We start from the raw sequence: 15,260 nt of genomic DNA, 5'->3' as shown, positions 1-15,260 counted from the left end.
TTTGTGGTTTGCAAAAAAAAAAAAAAGACACTATCATACGGGGAGACAGATAGCTAACCAAAATGAAGTTACTCGCAAATGCTTGTTATTTCTAGTCGTACTAGCCATATGTCTTTTCCCTGTACTGTGTGAGTAGTCCTAGTAGTATTGTTAGCCAGATACTACGATGAAGATCTTTGTTTTCATAAAAAGAGGAATGGAACGAGGTCTTTGAAAATCAAACTGAACTCTGAGCACCAAGCAACCAATCTGCGTGATGCACACGTGACCTGATGTCACCAGTATACGGTAGAGGAAGTCTATAAGCTTACACTTTTGTTCCAGTGCAACGCCTAGTAAAACTTTTTGATGCAATTTAACAAGTTTAAATATTTTACGTTGGCTGCTTGAATATGAAAAAAAATAGATGTTATTCTTAAAAGTATGTTGTCTTCATTTCTAGTAAGTATGGTACTTTGTATTATTTTATTGCTGGGTATGTTGTTGCGTTCTTGCAATGCTTCTCTACATAATGGCGTTGGCCTAGTATCGGTTTGTAAAAACGAAACCAATTTTGCAACTAACTGCAGGCTACCAAATACATGTTTTTTTTATATACAATTCTACTACCAAACCTCAAACTTTGTGGTGTTATACATTATAAGAAAATTGTCGACATTCTAGATTTTTAAAAAAGAATGTTTTGGGTGAATTTCTTTGTGTTATGCAGTCAAGGGATCGTCTTAAAAGTGCAAGATTTTACCAATTAGAAAAAAAATCCGCCTAGCGACATGAAAGTGCATGCATCTGAACTTGAGCCGTGTGTGCCCCAGTAATTATATAAATATTGTCCCCGCGTGTTCGTACAGATGTAATAGGTGAATGTGGATTGTGTATAAAATTGACACTTTGATCTAATATGTAATCTAAAATTATAACTATTTTATGAATACTAATTTAAGATCTACGACACCACCAGTAATTTAATAACTTTGCAGACTTCACTAGGGAATTCATTGTGAGCCAGGGTCACTGAAGCTGAAGTTAACCACCCGCAGCAGTTAGTTGAATTACTGTGTTTTATTATTGAAATGCGTCAAGCATTGTAGCTCGATTCAATGCTCCTTTCTTTAAGTTTCATGTTCTAGTGTTGTATACATTGTGCACATACTAATTACCTTTCTGTTTCAGATGATTCTGTTCTTTGTAAATATTAAAACTGCCGTTAGCTCATGTGCTCCTTCAGAATTCTTTGTGGATGGACAGTGTTGCCCCATGTGCAGTCCAGGTATGTGCGCATACTTTCTATTTGTGTGTGTGTTTATACATAATATACATTCATTCAAGTCTGGGGGTATCGTTTGCATTGTTTGAACTGCTCCAACATCTACAATTCCCTCTGATGATTCCTAACTGAATCTGGAATTGGAGCTGACTGCTAAACTCGCTTCTTTGTTAAACTGTTCACTCTTCTAATAATCCCCTTGATTTTAATAATCCTGGACCTTTTTGTTGTTGTTTAGGCTCTTCTGTATTCAGGGCATGCACACAGGACAGCAGTACAAGCTGCATACCGTGTACACGCGGCACCTATACTGAAGAACCCAATGGATTACTTAAATGCTTTCCCTGCAAAAACTGCGATGAAGGTACTAAAGTAAAAAAAATAAATTGATATACAAATATTATGGGGTTTTTTTTAAACCAGAACAAACTGATATGGACTACTGAGTGCAAACTTATGTATAATTGTAATGTAATTGTTATCCTGAGTTAAACAGAGGTCTGCTCCATTCAGTGGCTGTTTCTATAGAAGATATTCATGTGATCTTTTAATTGAGAATCACTGTACCTCTCATGTCTCCTGCTTGCAGCAGAACCCAATACTTACATCTCAATCGCATGTTAAAAAACAAACAGTACAATGTGCGGTGTATCTGTATCGTTTACATTCATATTTATATATTTTTCTTCAGCTTTGGGCCTCGCTGTTCTTCATCAATGTCAACGTCATAAAAACACCATTTGTGGTCCTTTGACTGGATATTTCTGTTCTGGAAAAGCAAGGGATGGTGGCTGTGATCAGGGTCAAAAACATACTGTCTGTAGAGCTGGAGAGAGAGTCAAGTCACAAGGTAAGCGCATGGGCATTGTTCCCCTTTTTATTGTCTCCCTTTTTATATGCTGTTATTTAAAGTTAATTAAATGTTTTATTATCCAGGGACTGCTGAATCTGATACAAAATGTGAAGACTGCCCCGAAGGAACATTCTCAACAAAAAACATGTCATTAAACTGCACCCCATGGACAGAGTAAGTGCTTTAACCTGACTGTTAGCTGTTGGGGAAAATACAGTTCAGCTTCTGATAACATTGGTATACATTTCTGTAATTGTCATTTTCTGAACCATAGTGCTCTATTCAAGTCTCTATTCCGCATTTTAAAATTAAAAACATTGATACAAACGAGAAGTCTTGGATTACTGTACTTCCTGTGGGGGTTTGTAAGCAAGTCCCTGCAACAGCCTGTCCATTTTAAACCCTGCCCTGAATCACTGAATCACTTCTGACATACCGTGAGATTGCTGTTGTCAAGGAGTCCAAATGGAACTGCAGGGAAGACAGTGTGTTTGTAATGTGTAGGAATACTAAACGAGAATGAACTAACTGGACAAGAAGTCAGGTCAACAATGCAAATCATTTTGAACATCAATCATTCATGTGTGAAATTCTATTCACCATTCCTCCTTCTTTCTTTTCCTTGCCAGTTGTGCATTAAATGGCAAAGTGAAGTATACAGAGGGGAGTTCAACAGCAGATGTGCAGTGTCAGAAGACGTCCGTTGGTTTAATAGTTGGATTAGTTGGATTAACAGTTGGATTGTTATGTGTTAGTCTTGCTGGAGTCGTCATCTATTTGAAGAATAAAGGTTAGTAATCGCTTTGGAAAGGGCCTGACCTGTATTTCATGATATTATATTTTTAAAGTTACAAAGTTCAGCTGGTGAAATATAACAGGGCATGAAACTCTCACTAGCCCTGCACCCAGTCCTTGATTATAGAACTACCTTCAATGAAGTATTTCATTTAAAAGAACAGGAGCCAGGAGATGGATGTTAAATATCGTATTCCTCCCATAGAGCTGCTTGAGTAACTCATAGTAAACCTGCAGACTAGTGATTTGTTTCATGGTGTGATAAGTGTGATCACTTCAGAGCAAATTTAAACTGATTGTACAAACTAAATAAACATGTTTTCATGCACTTAACTACAAAAATAACAATTAGAAGTCAACTAACTAAACGGATGTCTTTTCTTCCCCTAGGTACATTTCTAAATATGGTAAGCTGCTTTTATAATTTGGTATTTTATTTATAGAATAGTAGTTCATTGTTTAATGAAAAAGTGTCACATTAAACTGTAAATACAAAAGATTTGAAAACAAGAAATGTTTGCTGTGCTGTGTTTTGTGGTCTGCAACATTTTTGTTGCAGTACATTTATTTTGTTGAATTTTGCAGCATGTAGAATTTTTTTTTTTCTTGTCACCAAACACCTTATATTGCCAGTTTCAATGCTAAAAAAGGCAAAACAGGGATTATTTGTGACTCTTTATATTTAAGTATTTAAAGAAAATAGACATTAAATTCTTATACACCTGGATTGTTAATAAAAATGACAGTTTCTCCTACTTTTTTTTGATTAAAGCATTGCTTTGGAACACAAACTATACCAGTAGAAGAAACAAAACCCCCAGCACAGAATGAGCAATCAAATAATGCAAACCACAGGTAAGCACACACACGCTCCAGTAAATCAAATCCATCTTCCTCTTACTGGCAGCTCCTTGAGTCAGTTGTGAGCTTCTAGAATGATAAACATGATCAGGTTGTATTTATTTTATGGCTTGCAGCACCTTGGTCTGGTCCTGTCGGAGCTCAGAGGCTAAGCAGGGGTGGGTCTGGCCTGTATTTCAGTGGGATTCTGACAGTGTGATTTGTGTAGGAAAAAAAACACAGTAACAAAATGAAATAAAGAATGATAATTATTTGAAAGAAACAGCATTAATCCACACATTTAGAACAGATGACCCTCGCTGTGACCTGCTTCATATGAAGGCCGGTACCTTTCAATCTGAAGACTGATTTAAGACCATTTTACTTTGTTTGCATGAAGGATGGATTCCAGTTCATTGATTTAAGTCTTTTTTTTTCTTCTTTACTTTTTCCAGGTCAGAAGACAGTTCTGACGCACTGTTGTCTCCTGTTGTTTCCACCTCTGATGGTGCAGTGGCTTTTGTAAGAGGGCAGACGTGACCCAGAGAACAGCATGGGGTTGGCTCTTAGGGAAGTAGGATGTCTGTCTTCTCTAACACCTGCCTCTCCGGCTGTGCCAGTGAATCAGAAAGAACAACACAAGTACGGTCCGAGTCTATCTGATCACACAGTAACCCCCTAGGTACTTCCTGGGAAACTGTGCCAAGAAGGGGAGACTTTAAATGGAAGTACATTTTAATAACAATAGAAATTACTGATGTTCAGTATTAAATATATATGTTTTAATAATCTTAAGAAAAAACGTTACTGTGTTTTGTGTGATTTCAAGTACTGGTGTTATTTGTATGTAAATATTTGTATGAAATAAAGAACCACATTTTATCTAAATGTGTCAGTGATGTGATGTTATTTTACATTCCTGTTACTTTATAGCCTAATAACAGTGTTATTTATACAGTATATTACTCACTACAAAAAAGTTTCATAAGGTTCAGGATTAAAACTTTCCAGTATTCTTTAAAAAAATGGCAAATCCCCTTTAATTGACATTGCAGTATTAAAGGGGTGACGAAGTGTGACATTCTAAACTGAGAAAGTGGAGAATGAGGAAATGCAAAAAGGGTGTAGGCTGGGCTTGTTAAGAACTCCGCTTCATAATCATTTACCACTGTACTCTATAACAGTTGTACCAGAAAAAGATATATTTAATTGTGGTTTGAAAGTTGTGCTCAATATACAGCAGGCCCTTCTGCCTCAGCTGTGTGACGTTCGATTTTTTAAGTCTGTTAACAATATTGAATTATTTTGAAACTATTCACTAATTCAGGAATTGATAGAATTTTACTTTTAAATTAAACGAAATAACAAAAGTATATATTTGTTTTTGTTAATAAAAGATGAAAGTGAAAGTAACAGGCGGACATATTTTGCGAACGCTATTCTGATTGTTACAGTATTATTCGTCATCAATAGCGCAAATTCAACTCTAGCTTCAAGTTCACGAAACAGAGACAATTATCCTAACGACCAAAATAAACGACGGAATCATAAATAATTGCTTTATGTGTTAAGAATGATCACACACGCAAATACCAAACTTAGGGATTATCTACAAAGTGCGATTGTTTGTTTATGTATTTATTCATTATTATATTTTTAAGTAACATTGTCTTTTACGTTTTTGAAAATGATACCCTTAATACATGCTTTATTTTATTCTACATCCACGGGTAGAATTGACGCACTGGAGGCTCCTTCTATCCGAAATATGGCGCGTCTTCCTTTGTGTTCTGTGCAGTGAATGAGACACAAGAAGACAGGCTGCGCTACATTGAACTCTTGTTATGTGGGGGACCTACTGAATCCTAGCAATATATACACATTAAATGTGTTTCTCCTAATTGTGATCTGATCTCCAGTTATGTATTTAGCTAGTTGAATATTCGTGATGCTGTCTTTAACATTCTTCTTAAGTTTGAGGGCATGCAAGTTTTATTTTAAAGACCATAGTTTATGTTGACTAATAGGATTATATATATATATATATATATATATATATATATATATATATATATATATATATATATATATATATATATAATAAATCAGAGATACAGTGTTACAGGTCACTCATCCTACATTTCCTTTTCAGACACAAAAGGCTTACAGATACCCTCATCATTTTTGTTCTTGGTCGCCATCTACTGGATTTTGCAAAACCTGACGCATGATTTAAATATTGAATCATGTTCAGTCTGTTTGCTAATGAATTACAGAATCCTCATATTAACCCTTCCGTCACTGCGTGTATAATTGTACCATGTTGAGGTTGCTATCTATACTGTACTTTACAATGCATATGTGTTATATGTGTGTGTTATATTTGTGTCTTAGATAGGGTTACAACATTGCGTTTATAGCCAACGGTGCACGTCAATGAAGAGAAACCGAGGTGGTGTGCATAACGATTTACTGATGGAGTTCACGCTAGTTGTCTCTCCTTTATGGATGTGACTGTTGGTGAGGAGGCATGATTTTAATCAGACATTTCCTAACAAGCATTAATCACATGTTGAATGAACTAGTACAGAACCAACGTTAATCAACAGACATCGATTCAGGTAAATGAATTAATAATATATTGGAGCGTTGTTCACCCTTTTGGGTTAAAAGAGCCGCGTCGACGACCACATTCCAAATGAATTCATTTACCAGGACAGAACCCTTGAGATACGCATCTCAATCACATCAAGAGTAGTATAAATTACAAAGTAACAACAACAAAACTGATTGAGATAGCAGTGATAACTGATTGAGATAGCAGTGATAACTGATTGAGATAGCAGTGATAACTGATTGAAATAGCAGTGATAACTGATTGAAATAGCAGTGATAACTGATTGAGATAGCAGTGATAACTGATTGAGATAGCAGTGATAACTGATTGAAATAGCAGTGATAACTGATTGAGATAGCAGTGATAACTGATTGAGATAGCAGTGATAATGATTGAGATAGTGATAACTGATTGAGATAGCAGTGATAACTGATTGAGATAGCAGTGATAACTGATTGAGATAGCAGTGATAACTGATTGAAATAGCAGTGATAACTGATTCAGATAGCAGTGATAGTGATTGAGATAGCAGTGATAACTGATTGAAATAGCAGTGATAACTGATTGAGATAGCAGTGATAACTGATTGAAATAGCAGGTGATCTGATCAGTAGAGCAGGTGACAGCTGGTCGAAAGACCTGTCCTATTTGAACTTACAATCTCGCACTATAGAAATGAGTCCCTGGTGCTTCTTTCACAGAGCACTTCTAGCAGTCTGCTAAATCACATTCACTTCCATACAATTCAACAAAATAACACATGTATCCTTTAATCATATAGACTTCTTGCTAAGTGTTTTTTATAAACAGCTAAACATACCACTGCTTGCTAGCTAGCGCAGCCCGCTAAGTGCTAGCAGTGCTTTGTGAAACTGACCCCCTGATTTCGCTAACATGGAATCTGGTTTAATAACCAAATAAACTCACTTCTTATGTCTGTCGGTAATTGGCTTTTGAAAATGAGGTCCGGAGAGAAGATAAGCTGGTGAATTTGTAAAATGATCCTACAGTTTTTCTGCATTCACATGTAATTGTATTATTGTCTACCATCATTAATGCTGCCAACTATTTAGAAATAAACTTTTTCATATAAATATTTGATCATTTATCATTGTTCTATAAAAGAAACAGTAATAATGTAATATATTTAAACATGCCCTGTCCTTATCGGGCTGCATTCTTTGATTTCAGTTAGCATCACTATTGCGAGTTGGAATACACACAACAATAGCAAGACTTCAGCGATGATGAGTCTGAAACTGTGCAGAACATTGGACACGCCTCTAGTCTCTGTAGTAACCAAAGGAAACTTCCTCTAACTAAACAGCGCATTTGTGGTTTGCAAAAACAAAAAACAGTGATAAGGGGAGACAGATAGCACCTGTTAAGGAATTTAATTTAACTGTTTAAGATTGTCGCATCCTCGAAATATAGCCAGACTACGCCACCTTATGTTTAAAGAAAATAAGGAATTCTGTTCTATTATAATTACCTTCTACTTTCATTGACACAGGTTCGAATTATCAAAAGGGGCCAGCAACTAGCCCACATCAAAGAACAGACCAGAAACAAATATGCAATTCTTTATTAAAAACAGGTAATATTCAGAACTTGGCATTAGTATAGCACACCTCATCACTAACAAGAAAAGTCAAAGTAGTACAGTAAAATAATGTGCATGACCAGTCCTTATTCAATATTGCACTTGCCCTGGCTGGATTGTCGGTAGGGGACGTGGTTCCAATCTCCTGCCACCCCAAATTTCAAAACTGCTCAATTATCCCTTTCCCAAACAGGGGGCGCCACTCCACCACCGAGTCCAAGCCAACAGACTAATAACACCAAGCCTTCCCCAGAGTCAATTGAGTGGAGAAAGAAACGTTTCAATCTGCAACAGAGCAGGGCCTCCACTCTCGATCTAAAATCGGATATTGCACACGACACAGGTTTCCTGATAAAAATAAAGCAAAGGATCAGTGCACTTAAAGACATTTCAATTCATCTCAATTCATCTGCTAATTTATACAACAAATTAAAATAGTATAATAAAACCAGAGAGATTACTATTAAGCAAATTACTAATTAAAATTAATCACAAACCCATATCAATACACATATCTAGATCTATATATAAATACACAGTATAAATCTAGTAACAGATACAACCTAGCAGCTTTATGTAATTTAGCAACAGATACAGTCTAGCAGCGTTATATAAATTTTAGCAGCAGATACAATTTAGCAGCATTGTCTAGTGTAGCAGCCAAGTATAATCTAACAGCATTTGTAGCAGTAAAATACAGCCCGGCATCAGTTTAATTCTGGCTGTAATGCAAGGCAGGGAACAAGGAAAAGACTCCGCTGAGAAGTTATAATAAAAAGTAACAATAGCTCAATGAGAAGGTGTGTGACTCCAGTGCAGTTTAAGCATAATGCACCACAACAAAACACTTAGCTGGTGGATGACGACCACAACTCCCAGTCCGGCGTCTTGGGCAGCTCTCTCAAAGTGCTCGTGCTTTTTACTTCTCTCCAGTCAACGCCGCTCAGCTGGTCGTCTTCAGCTCCTCACGTCCCGATTTCTCTTCAGTCTCGTTCCCAGTACACCAAGTGTCCCGTACTGCTGCCAACAACACCCCAAATTCCTCACATCCTGGTCCCGTGCCGCTACCTGCAACACTCCGATCTCCTTGCTTTCTTTAGTCTTGTATCCGTTTTGTTCTTTTCTCTATCCCCGCGTTCTGCTTTCTCCCTATCTTGTTTCTGCCTATCTTTCTTTTCTTTTCGTTCCGCCTTGTTCTAACTTAGTTTTCTCACTTTGTTTTCTGACCTCGTTTTCTGAACTGCGTCTCCCAATATCCTCTTTTTTTCTGTTTTTTTCTTTTTCCTCCCTCTTTATAGTGCACAGCTGATTAAATTATTGTCCACACCTGCAATTCAAACAGTGATTTCAAGCGGTAGACACCGGTGGCGTTACCATAGGAACAGGTAACACAGCGTGTACGAAAACGTAAAAGCAAAATAAATCAATACATCAATAACGTGCTTAAATGAATCATTCCAACAACACATTGTGAAAAAAAGGAAAAATAAATAAAACATTCTAAAAATCACAACAATATAATTCAATAAATCACATACACCTTTGTCACCCGTGACAAGATCCTTAAATGGGATAGTGTGTGGCATTATCTAACCAGAATGAAGTTACTCGCAAATGCTTGTTGTTTCTAGTAGTACTGGCCACATGACTTTCCCCTGTACTGTGTGAGTAGTCCTAGTAGTATTGTTAGCCAGGTACTACGATGAAGATCTTTGTTTTCATAAAAAGAGGAATGGAACGAGGTCTTTGAAAATCGAACTGAACTCTGAGCACCAAGCAACCCAATCTGCGTGATGCACACGTGACCTGATGTCACCAGTACAGTACAGGAAGTCTAAGCTTACACTTCCGTTCCAGTGTAACGCCTAGTAGAACTCCTTGCTGCAATTTAACAAGTTTACATTTTTTACGTTGGCTGCTTGAATATGAAAAATGATAGATGTTATTCGTAAAAGTATGCTGTCTTCCTTTCTAGTAAGTATGGTACTTTGTATTATTTTATTGCTGGGTATGTTGTTGCGTTCTTGCAATGCTTCTCTACATAATGGCGTACGCCTAGTACAGGTTTGTAAAAACGAAACCAATTTTGCAAATAACTGCGGACTACCAAATACAATTAGAACATGTTTTTTTATATACAATTCTACTATCAAACGCTTCTAGAAACCGCAAACTTTGTGGTGTTATACATTATAAAAAAATTGTCGACATTCTAGATTTTAAAAAAAAATGTTTTGGGTGAATTTCTTTGTGTTATGCGATCAAGGGATCGTCTTAAAAGTGCAAGATTTTACCAATTAGAAAAAAAATCCGCCTGGCGACATGAAAGTGCATGCATCTGAACTTGAGCCCTGTGTGCCCCAGTAATTATATAAATATTGTCCCCGCGTGTTCGTACAGATGTAATAGTTGAATTTGGATTGTGTATAAAATTGACACTTTGATCTAATATGTAATCTAAAATTATAACTTTTATGAATGCTAATTTAAGATCTACGACACCACCAGTAATTTAATAACATTAGACTCACTTTGCAGACTTCACTAGAGTAAATTAATTGTAAATCAGGACCACTGAAGCTGTGATCCTGTGTGAGACTAGACGTTTCTCAGCAATAGTTGAATTACTGTCTTTTATTGAAATGCGGCAAACATTGTAGCTCGATTGAATGCTCCTTTCTTTAAGTTTCATGTTCTAGTGTTGTATATACTGTGCACATCTGTTTCAGATGATTCTATTCTTTGTAAATATATTAAAGACTAAAGATCGACTGAGAAGGATTTATAAAAACAAAACTATACATTTGTAACTAACTGCGGACTACCAAATACAATTAGAACATGTTTTTTTATGTACAATTTTACTATCAAACGCTTCTAGAAACCACAAACATTATGGTGTTATACATTATAAGAAAACTGTCGACATTCGAAATTAAAAAAAAAAAAAAAAAAAGCTTTGGGAAAATGTCTTTGTGTAATGGAAACAAGGGACCGTCTTAAAAGTGCAAGATTTTAACAATTAGAAAAAAAAGTCCGCCTGGCCGGTATCTGAACTTGAGCCGTGTGTTGCGCAGTAATTATACAAATATTATCCCCTCTTGTTCGTACAGACTTAATAGGTGAGTTTGGATTGTGTATAAAATTGACACTTTGATCTAATATGTAATCTAAAATCATAACTATTTTTTTGGATGCTAATTTAAGGTCTACGACACCACCAGTAATTTAATAACATTAGATTCACTTTGCAGACTTCACTAGAGCAAATTCATTGTGAACCAGGATCACTGAAGCTGAAGTTAAACACCCTGGGGTGTGAGACTAGACATTTCTCAGACATTAGTTTAATTGTTGTCTTTTATTGAAGTGCATCAAGCATTGTAGCTCGATTGAATCCTTGTTTCATTAAGTTTCATGTTCTAGTGTTGTATATACTGTGTACATAATTTTTACTTTTTTGTTTCAGGTGATTCTATTCTTTGTAAATATTAAAACTGCTGTTAGCTCATGTACTGCTTTACAATTTGATGTTGACGGACGATGTTGCCCCGTGTGCAGGCCAGGTATGTACACACTTATAAAACATTTTCTGTTTGTGTGTGTTTTTATGAATTGGCACAATATACCCTTTGTACAAGTCGGGGGGGGTATCGTTTGCATTGTTTGAACTGCTCCAGCATCTACAATTCCCTCTGATGATTCCTAACTGAATCTGGAATTGGAGCTGACTGCTAAACTCGCTTCTTTGTTAAACTGTTCACTCTTCTAAATACCCTTCATTTTAATAATCCTGGACCATTTTTTTTCTTAGGCTTTTCTGTATTCAGGGCATGCACACAGGAAAGCAGTACAAGCTGCATACCGTGTACACACGGTACCTATACTGAAGAACCCAATGGATTACTTAAATGCTTTCCCTGCAAAAACTGCGATGAAGGTACTAAAGTGAAAAAATAAATAAAATTGAAGTACAAATATAATGTTTTTTTTTTTTGTTTTTAAACCAGAACAAACTGATATGGGCTACTACGTGCAAACTGTTTTGTATAATTGTAATATAATTAGTAGCCTGAATTAAATAGAGGTCTGCTCCATTCAGTGGATGTTTCTATAGAAGACATTCATGTGCTCTTTTAATTGAGAATCACTGTACCTCTCATGTCTCCTGCTTACAGCAGAACCCAATACTTACATCTCAATCGCATGTTAAAAAACAAACAGCATGATAAGCTGTATATATGTGTCGTATACATTCATATTTATATATTTTTTCAGCTTCGGGCCTCACTGTTCTTCATCAGTGTCAAGGTTATCAAAACACCATTTGTGGTCCTTTGAATGGATATTTCTGTTCTGGAAAAGCAAGGGATGGTGGCTGTGATCAGGGTCAAAAACATACTGTCTGTAGAGCTGGACAGAGAGTCAAGTCACAAGGTAAGAGCATGGGCATTGTTCCCCTTTTTATTGTCCCCCTTTTTATATGCTGTTATTTAAAGTTAATTAAATGTTTTATTATCCAGGGACTGCTGAATCTGATACAAGATGTGAAGACTGCCCCGAAGGAACATTCTCAACAAAAGACATGTCATTAAACTGCTCCCCGTGGACAGAGTAAGTGCTTTAACCTGACTATTAGCTGTTGGGGAAAATACAGTTCAGCTTCTGATAACATTGGTAATCATTTCTGTAATTGTCATTTTCTGAACCATAGTGCTCTATTCAAGTCTCTATTCCACATTTTAAAATTAAAAACATTGATACAAACGAGAAGTCTTGGATTACTGTACTTCCTGTGGGGGTTTGTAAGCAAATCACTGCAACAGCCTGTCCATTTTAAACCCTGCCCTGAATCACTGAATCACTTCTGACATACCGTGAGATTGCTGTTGTCAAGGAGTCCAAATGGAACTGCAGGGAAGACAGTGTGTTTGTAATGTGTAGGAATACTAAACGAGAATGAACTAACTGGACAAGAAGTCAGGTCAACAATGCAAGTCATTTGGAACATCAATCATTCATGTGTGAAATTCTATTCACTATTTCTCCTTCTTTCTTTTCCTTACCAGTTGTGAATTAAATGACAAAGTGAAGTATCCAGAGGGGAGTTCAACAGCAGATGCGCAGTGTCAGAAGAAGACGCCCATTGGTTTAATAGTTGGATTAGTTGGATTAATAGTTGGATTATGTATTGGCCTCAGTGTCGTCATCTATTTGAAGAATAAAGGTTAGTAATCGCTTTGGAAAGGGCCTGACCTGTATTTCATGTCATTATATTTTTAAAGTTACAAAGTTCAGCTGGTGAAATATAACAGGGCATGAAACTCTCACTAGCCCTGCACCCAGTCCTTGATTACAGAACTACCTTCAATGAAGTATTTCATTTAAATGAACAGGACCCAGGAGATGGATGTTAAATATCGTATTCCTCACATAGAGCTGCTTGAGTAACTCATAGTAAACCTGCAGACTAGTGATTTGTTTCATGGTGTGATAAGTGTGATCACTTCAGAGCAAATTTAAACTGATTGTACAAACTAAATAAACATGTTTTCATGCACTTAACTACAAAAATAACAATTAGAAGTCAACTAACTAAACTGATGTCTTTTCTTCCCCTAGGTACATTTCTAAATATGGTAAGCTGCTTTTATAATTTGGTATTTTATTTATACAATAGTAGTTTGTTGTTTAATGAAAAAGTGTCACATTAAACTGTAAATACAAAAGATTTGAAAACAAGAAATGTGTGCTGTGTTTTGTGGTCTGCAACATTTGTTGCAGTACATTTATTTTGTTGGAAATTTTGCAGCATGTAGAATTATTTTTTTCTTGTCACCAAACACCTTATATTACCAGTTTCAATGCTAAAAAAGGCAAAACAGGGATTATTTGTGACTCTTTATATTTAAGTATTTAAAGAAAATAGACACTAAATTCTTATACACCTGGATTGTTAATAAAAATGACAGTTTCTCCTACTTTTTTTGTTTAAAGCATTGCTTTGAAACACAAGCTCTACCAATAGAAGAAAAAAAACCGCCAGCACAGAATGAGCAATCAAATAATGCAAACCACAGGTAAGTACACACACGCTCCAGTAAATCAAATCCATCTTCCTCTTACTGGCAGCTCCTTGAGTCAGTTGTGAGCTTCTAGAATGATAAACATGATCAGGTTGTATTTATTTTATGGCTTGCAGCACCTTGGTCTGGTCCTGTCTGAGCTTGGAGGCTAAGAAAGGTTGTGTCTGGCCTGTATTTCAGTGGGATTCTGACAGTGTGATTTGTGTAGGAAAAAAACACAGTAACAAAATGAAATAAAGAATGATAATTATTTGGAAGAAACAGCATTAATCCACACATTTAGAACAGACGACCCTCGCTGTGACCTGCTTCATATGAAGGCCGGTACCTTTCAATCTGAAGACTGATTTAAGACCATTTTACTTTGTTTCCATGAAGGATGGATTCCAGTTCATTGATTTAAGTCTTTTTTTTTTTTTTTCTTTTTCCAGGTCAGAAGACAGTTCTGACACACTGTTGTCTCCGGTTGTTTCCACCTCTGATGGTGCAGTGGCTTTTGTAAGAGGGCAGACGTGACCCAGAGAACAGCATGGGGTTGACTCTTAGGGAAGTAGGATGTCTGTTTTCTCTAACACCCGCCTCTCCAGGCTGTCCAAGTGAATCAGAAAGAACAACACAAGTACGGTCCGAGTCTATCTGATCACACAGTAACCCCCTAGGTACTTCCTGGGAAACTGTGCCAAGAAGGGGAGACTTTAAATGGAAGTACATTTTAATAACAATAGAAATTACTGATGTTCAGTATTAAATATATATGTTTTAATTATCTTAAGAAAAAACGTTACTGTGTTTTGTGTGATTTCAAGTACTGGTGTTATTTGTATGTAAATATTTGTATGAAATAAAGAACCACATTTTATCTAAATGTGTCAGTGATGTGATGTTATTTTACATTCCTGTTACTTTATAGCCTAATACAGTGTTATTTATACAGTATATTACTCACTAAAAAAAAGTTTCATAAGGTTCAGGATTAAAACTTTCCAGTATTCTTTAAAAAAAATGGCAAAACCCCTTTAATTGACATTGCAGTATTAAAGGGGAGTCGAAGTGTGACATTCTAAACTGAGAAACTGGAGAATGAGGAAATGCAAAAAAGGGTGTAGGCTGGGCTTGTTAAGAACTTACACATTTCAAACACGGATACGTTTAAGCAGCGCCGCTGCAAAAAACAACCATAATTACTATGCGCACACTGCAAT

At 36.3% G+C, this 15,260-nt stretch overlaps 3 protein-coding genes across 4 annotated transcripts in view; all 3 read left to right on the top strand.

The window, feature by feature from the left end:
* Window positions 1-15,260, top strand: part of LOC117425014 (thrombospondin-2-like) — a 40,802-nt gene that overhangs the window by 19,599 nt on the left and 5,943 nt on the right. The gene's annotated exons all lie outside the window — the stretch shown is intronic.
* LOC117963813 (tumor necrosis factor receptor superfamily member 14-like) lies at window positions 106-4,640 on the top strand. 2 transcript variants are annotated; one of them, XM_058993114.1, is made up of 9 exons: window positions 106-288; window positions 1,171-1,267; window positions 1,503-1,628; window positions 1,956-2,114; window positions 2,201-2,291; window positions 2,747-2,907; window positions 3,303-3,319; window positions 3,685-3,767; window positions 4,208-4,640. In XM_058993114.1, the coding sequence occupies exons 2-9, from the start codon at window positions 1,171-1,173 to the stop codon at window positions 4,290-4,292; spliced, it is 819 nt and encodes a 272-aa protein (XP_058849097.1). In that variant the 5' UTR covers window positions 106-288; the 3' UTR covers window positions 4,293-4,640. The 2 variants fall into 2 exon arrangements, with proteins under 2 accessions (XP_058849097.1, XP_058849096.1); XM_058993113.1 differs by lacking the exon at window positions 106-288 and adding an exon at window positions 295-441.
* LOC117963649 (tumor necrosis factor receptor superfamily member 14-like) lies at window positions 9,751-14,923 on the top strand. Its single transcript, XM_058993111.1, has 9 exons — window positions 9,751-9,946; window positions 11,442-11,538; window positions 11,787-11,912; window positions 12,251-12,409; window positions 12,496-12,586; window positions 13,042-13,199; window positions 13,595-13,611; window positions 13,970-14,052; window positions 14,490-14,923. The coding sequence occupies exons 1-9, from the start codon at window positions 9,905-9,907 to the stop codon at window positions 14,572-14,574; spliced, it is 858 nt and encodes a 285-aa protein (XP_058849094.1). The 5' UTR covers window positions 9,751-9,904; the 3' UTR covers window positions 14,575-14,923.

This window comes from Acipenser ruthenus, chromosome 20 (assembly GCF_902713425.1).
Source record: "Acipenser ruthenus chromosome 20, fAciRut3.2 maternal haplotype, whole genome shotgun sequence".
NCBI lineage: Eukaryota > Metazoa > Chordata > Actinopteri > Acipenseriformes > Acipenseridae > Acipenser > Acipenser ruthenus.
This window is presented reverse-complemented; position numbering and strand designations above follow the sequence as displayed.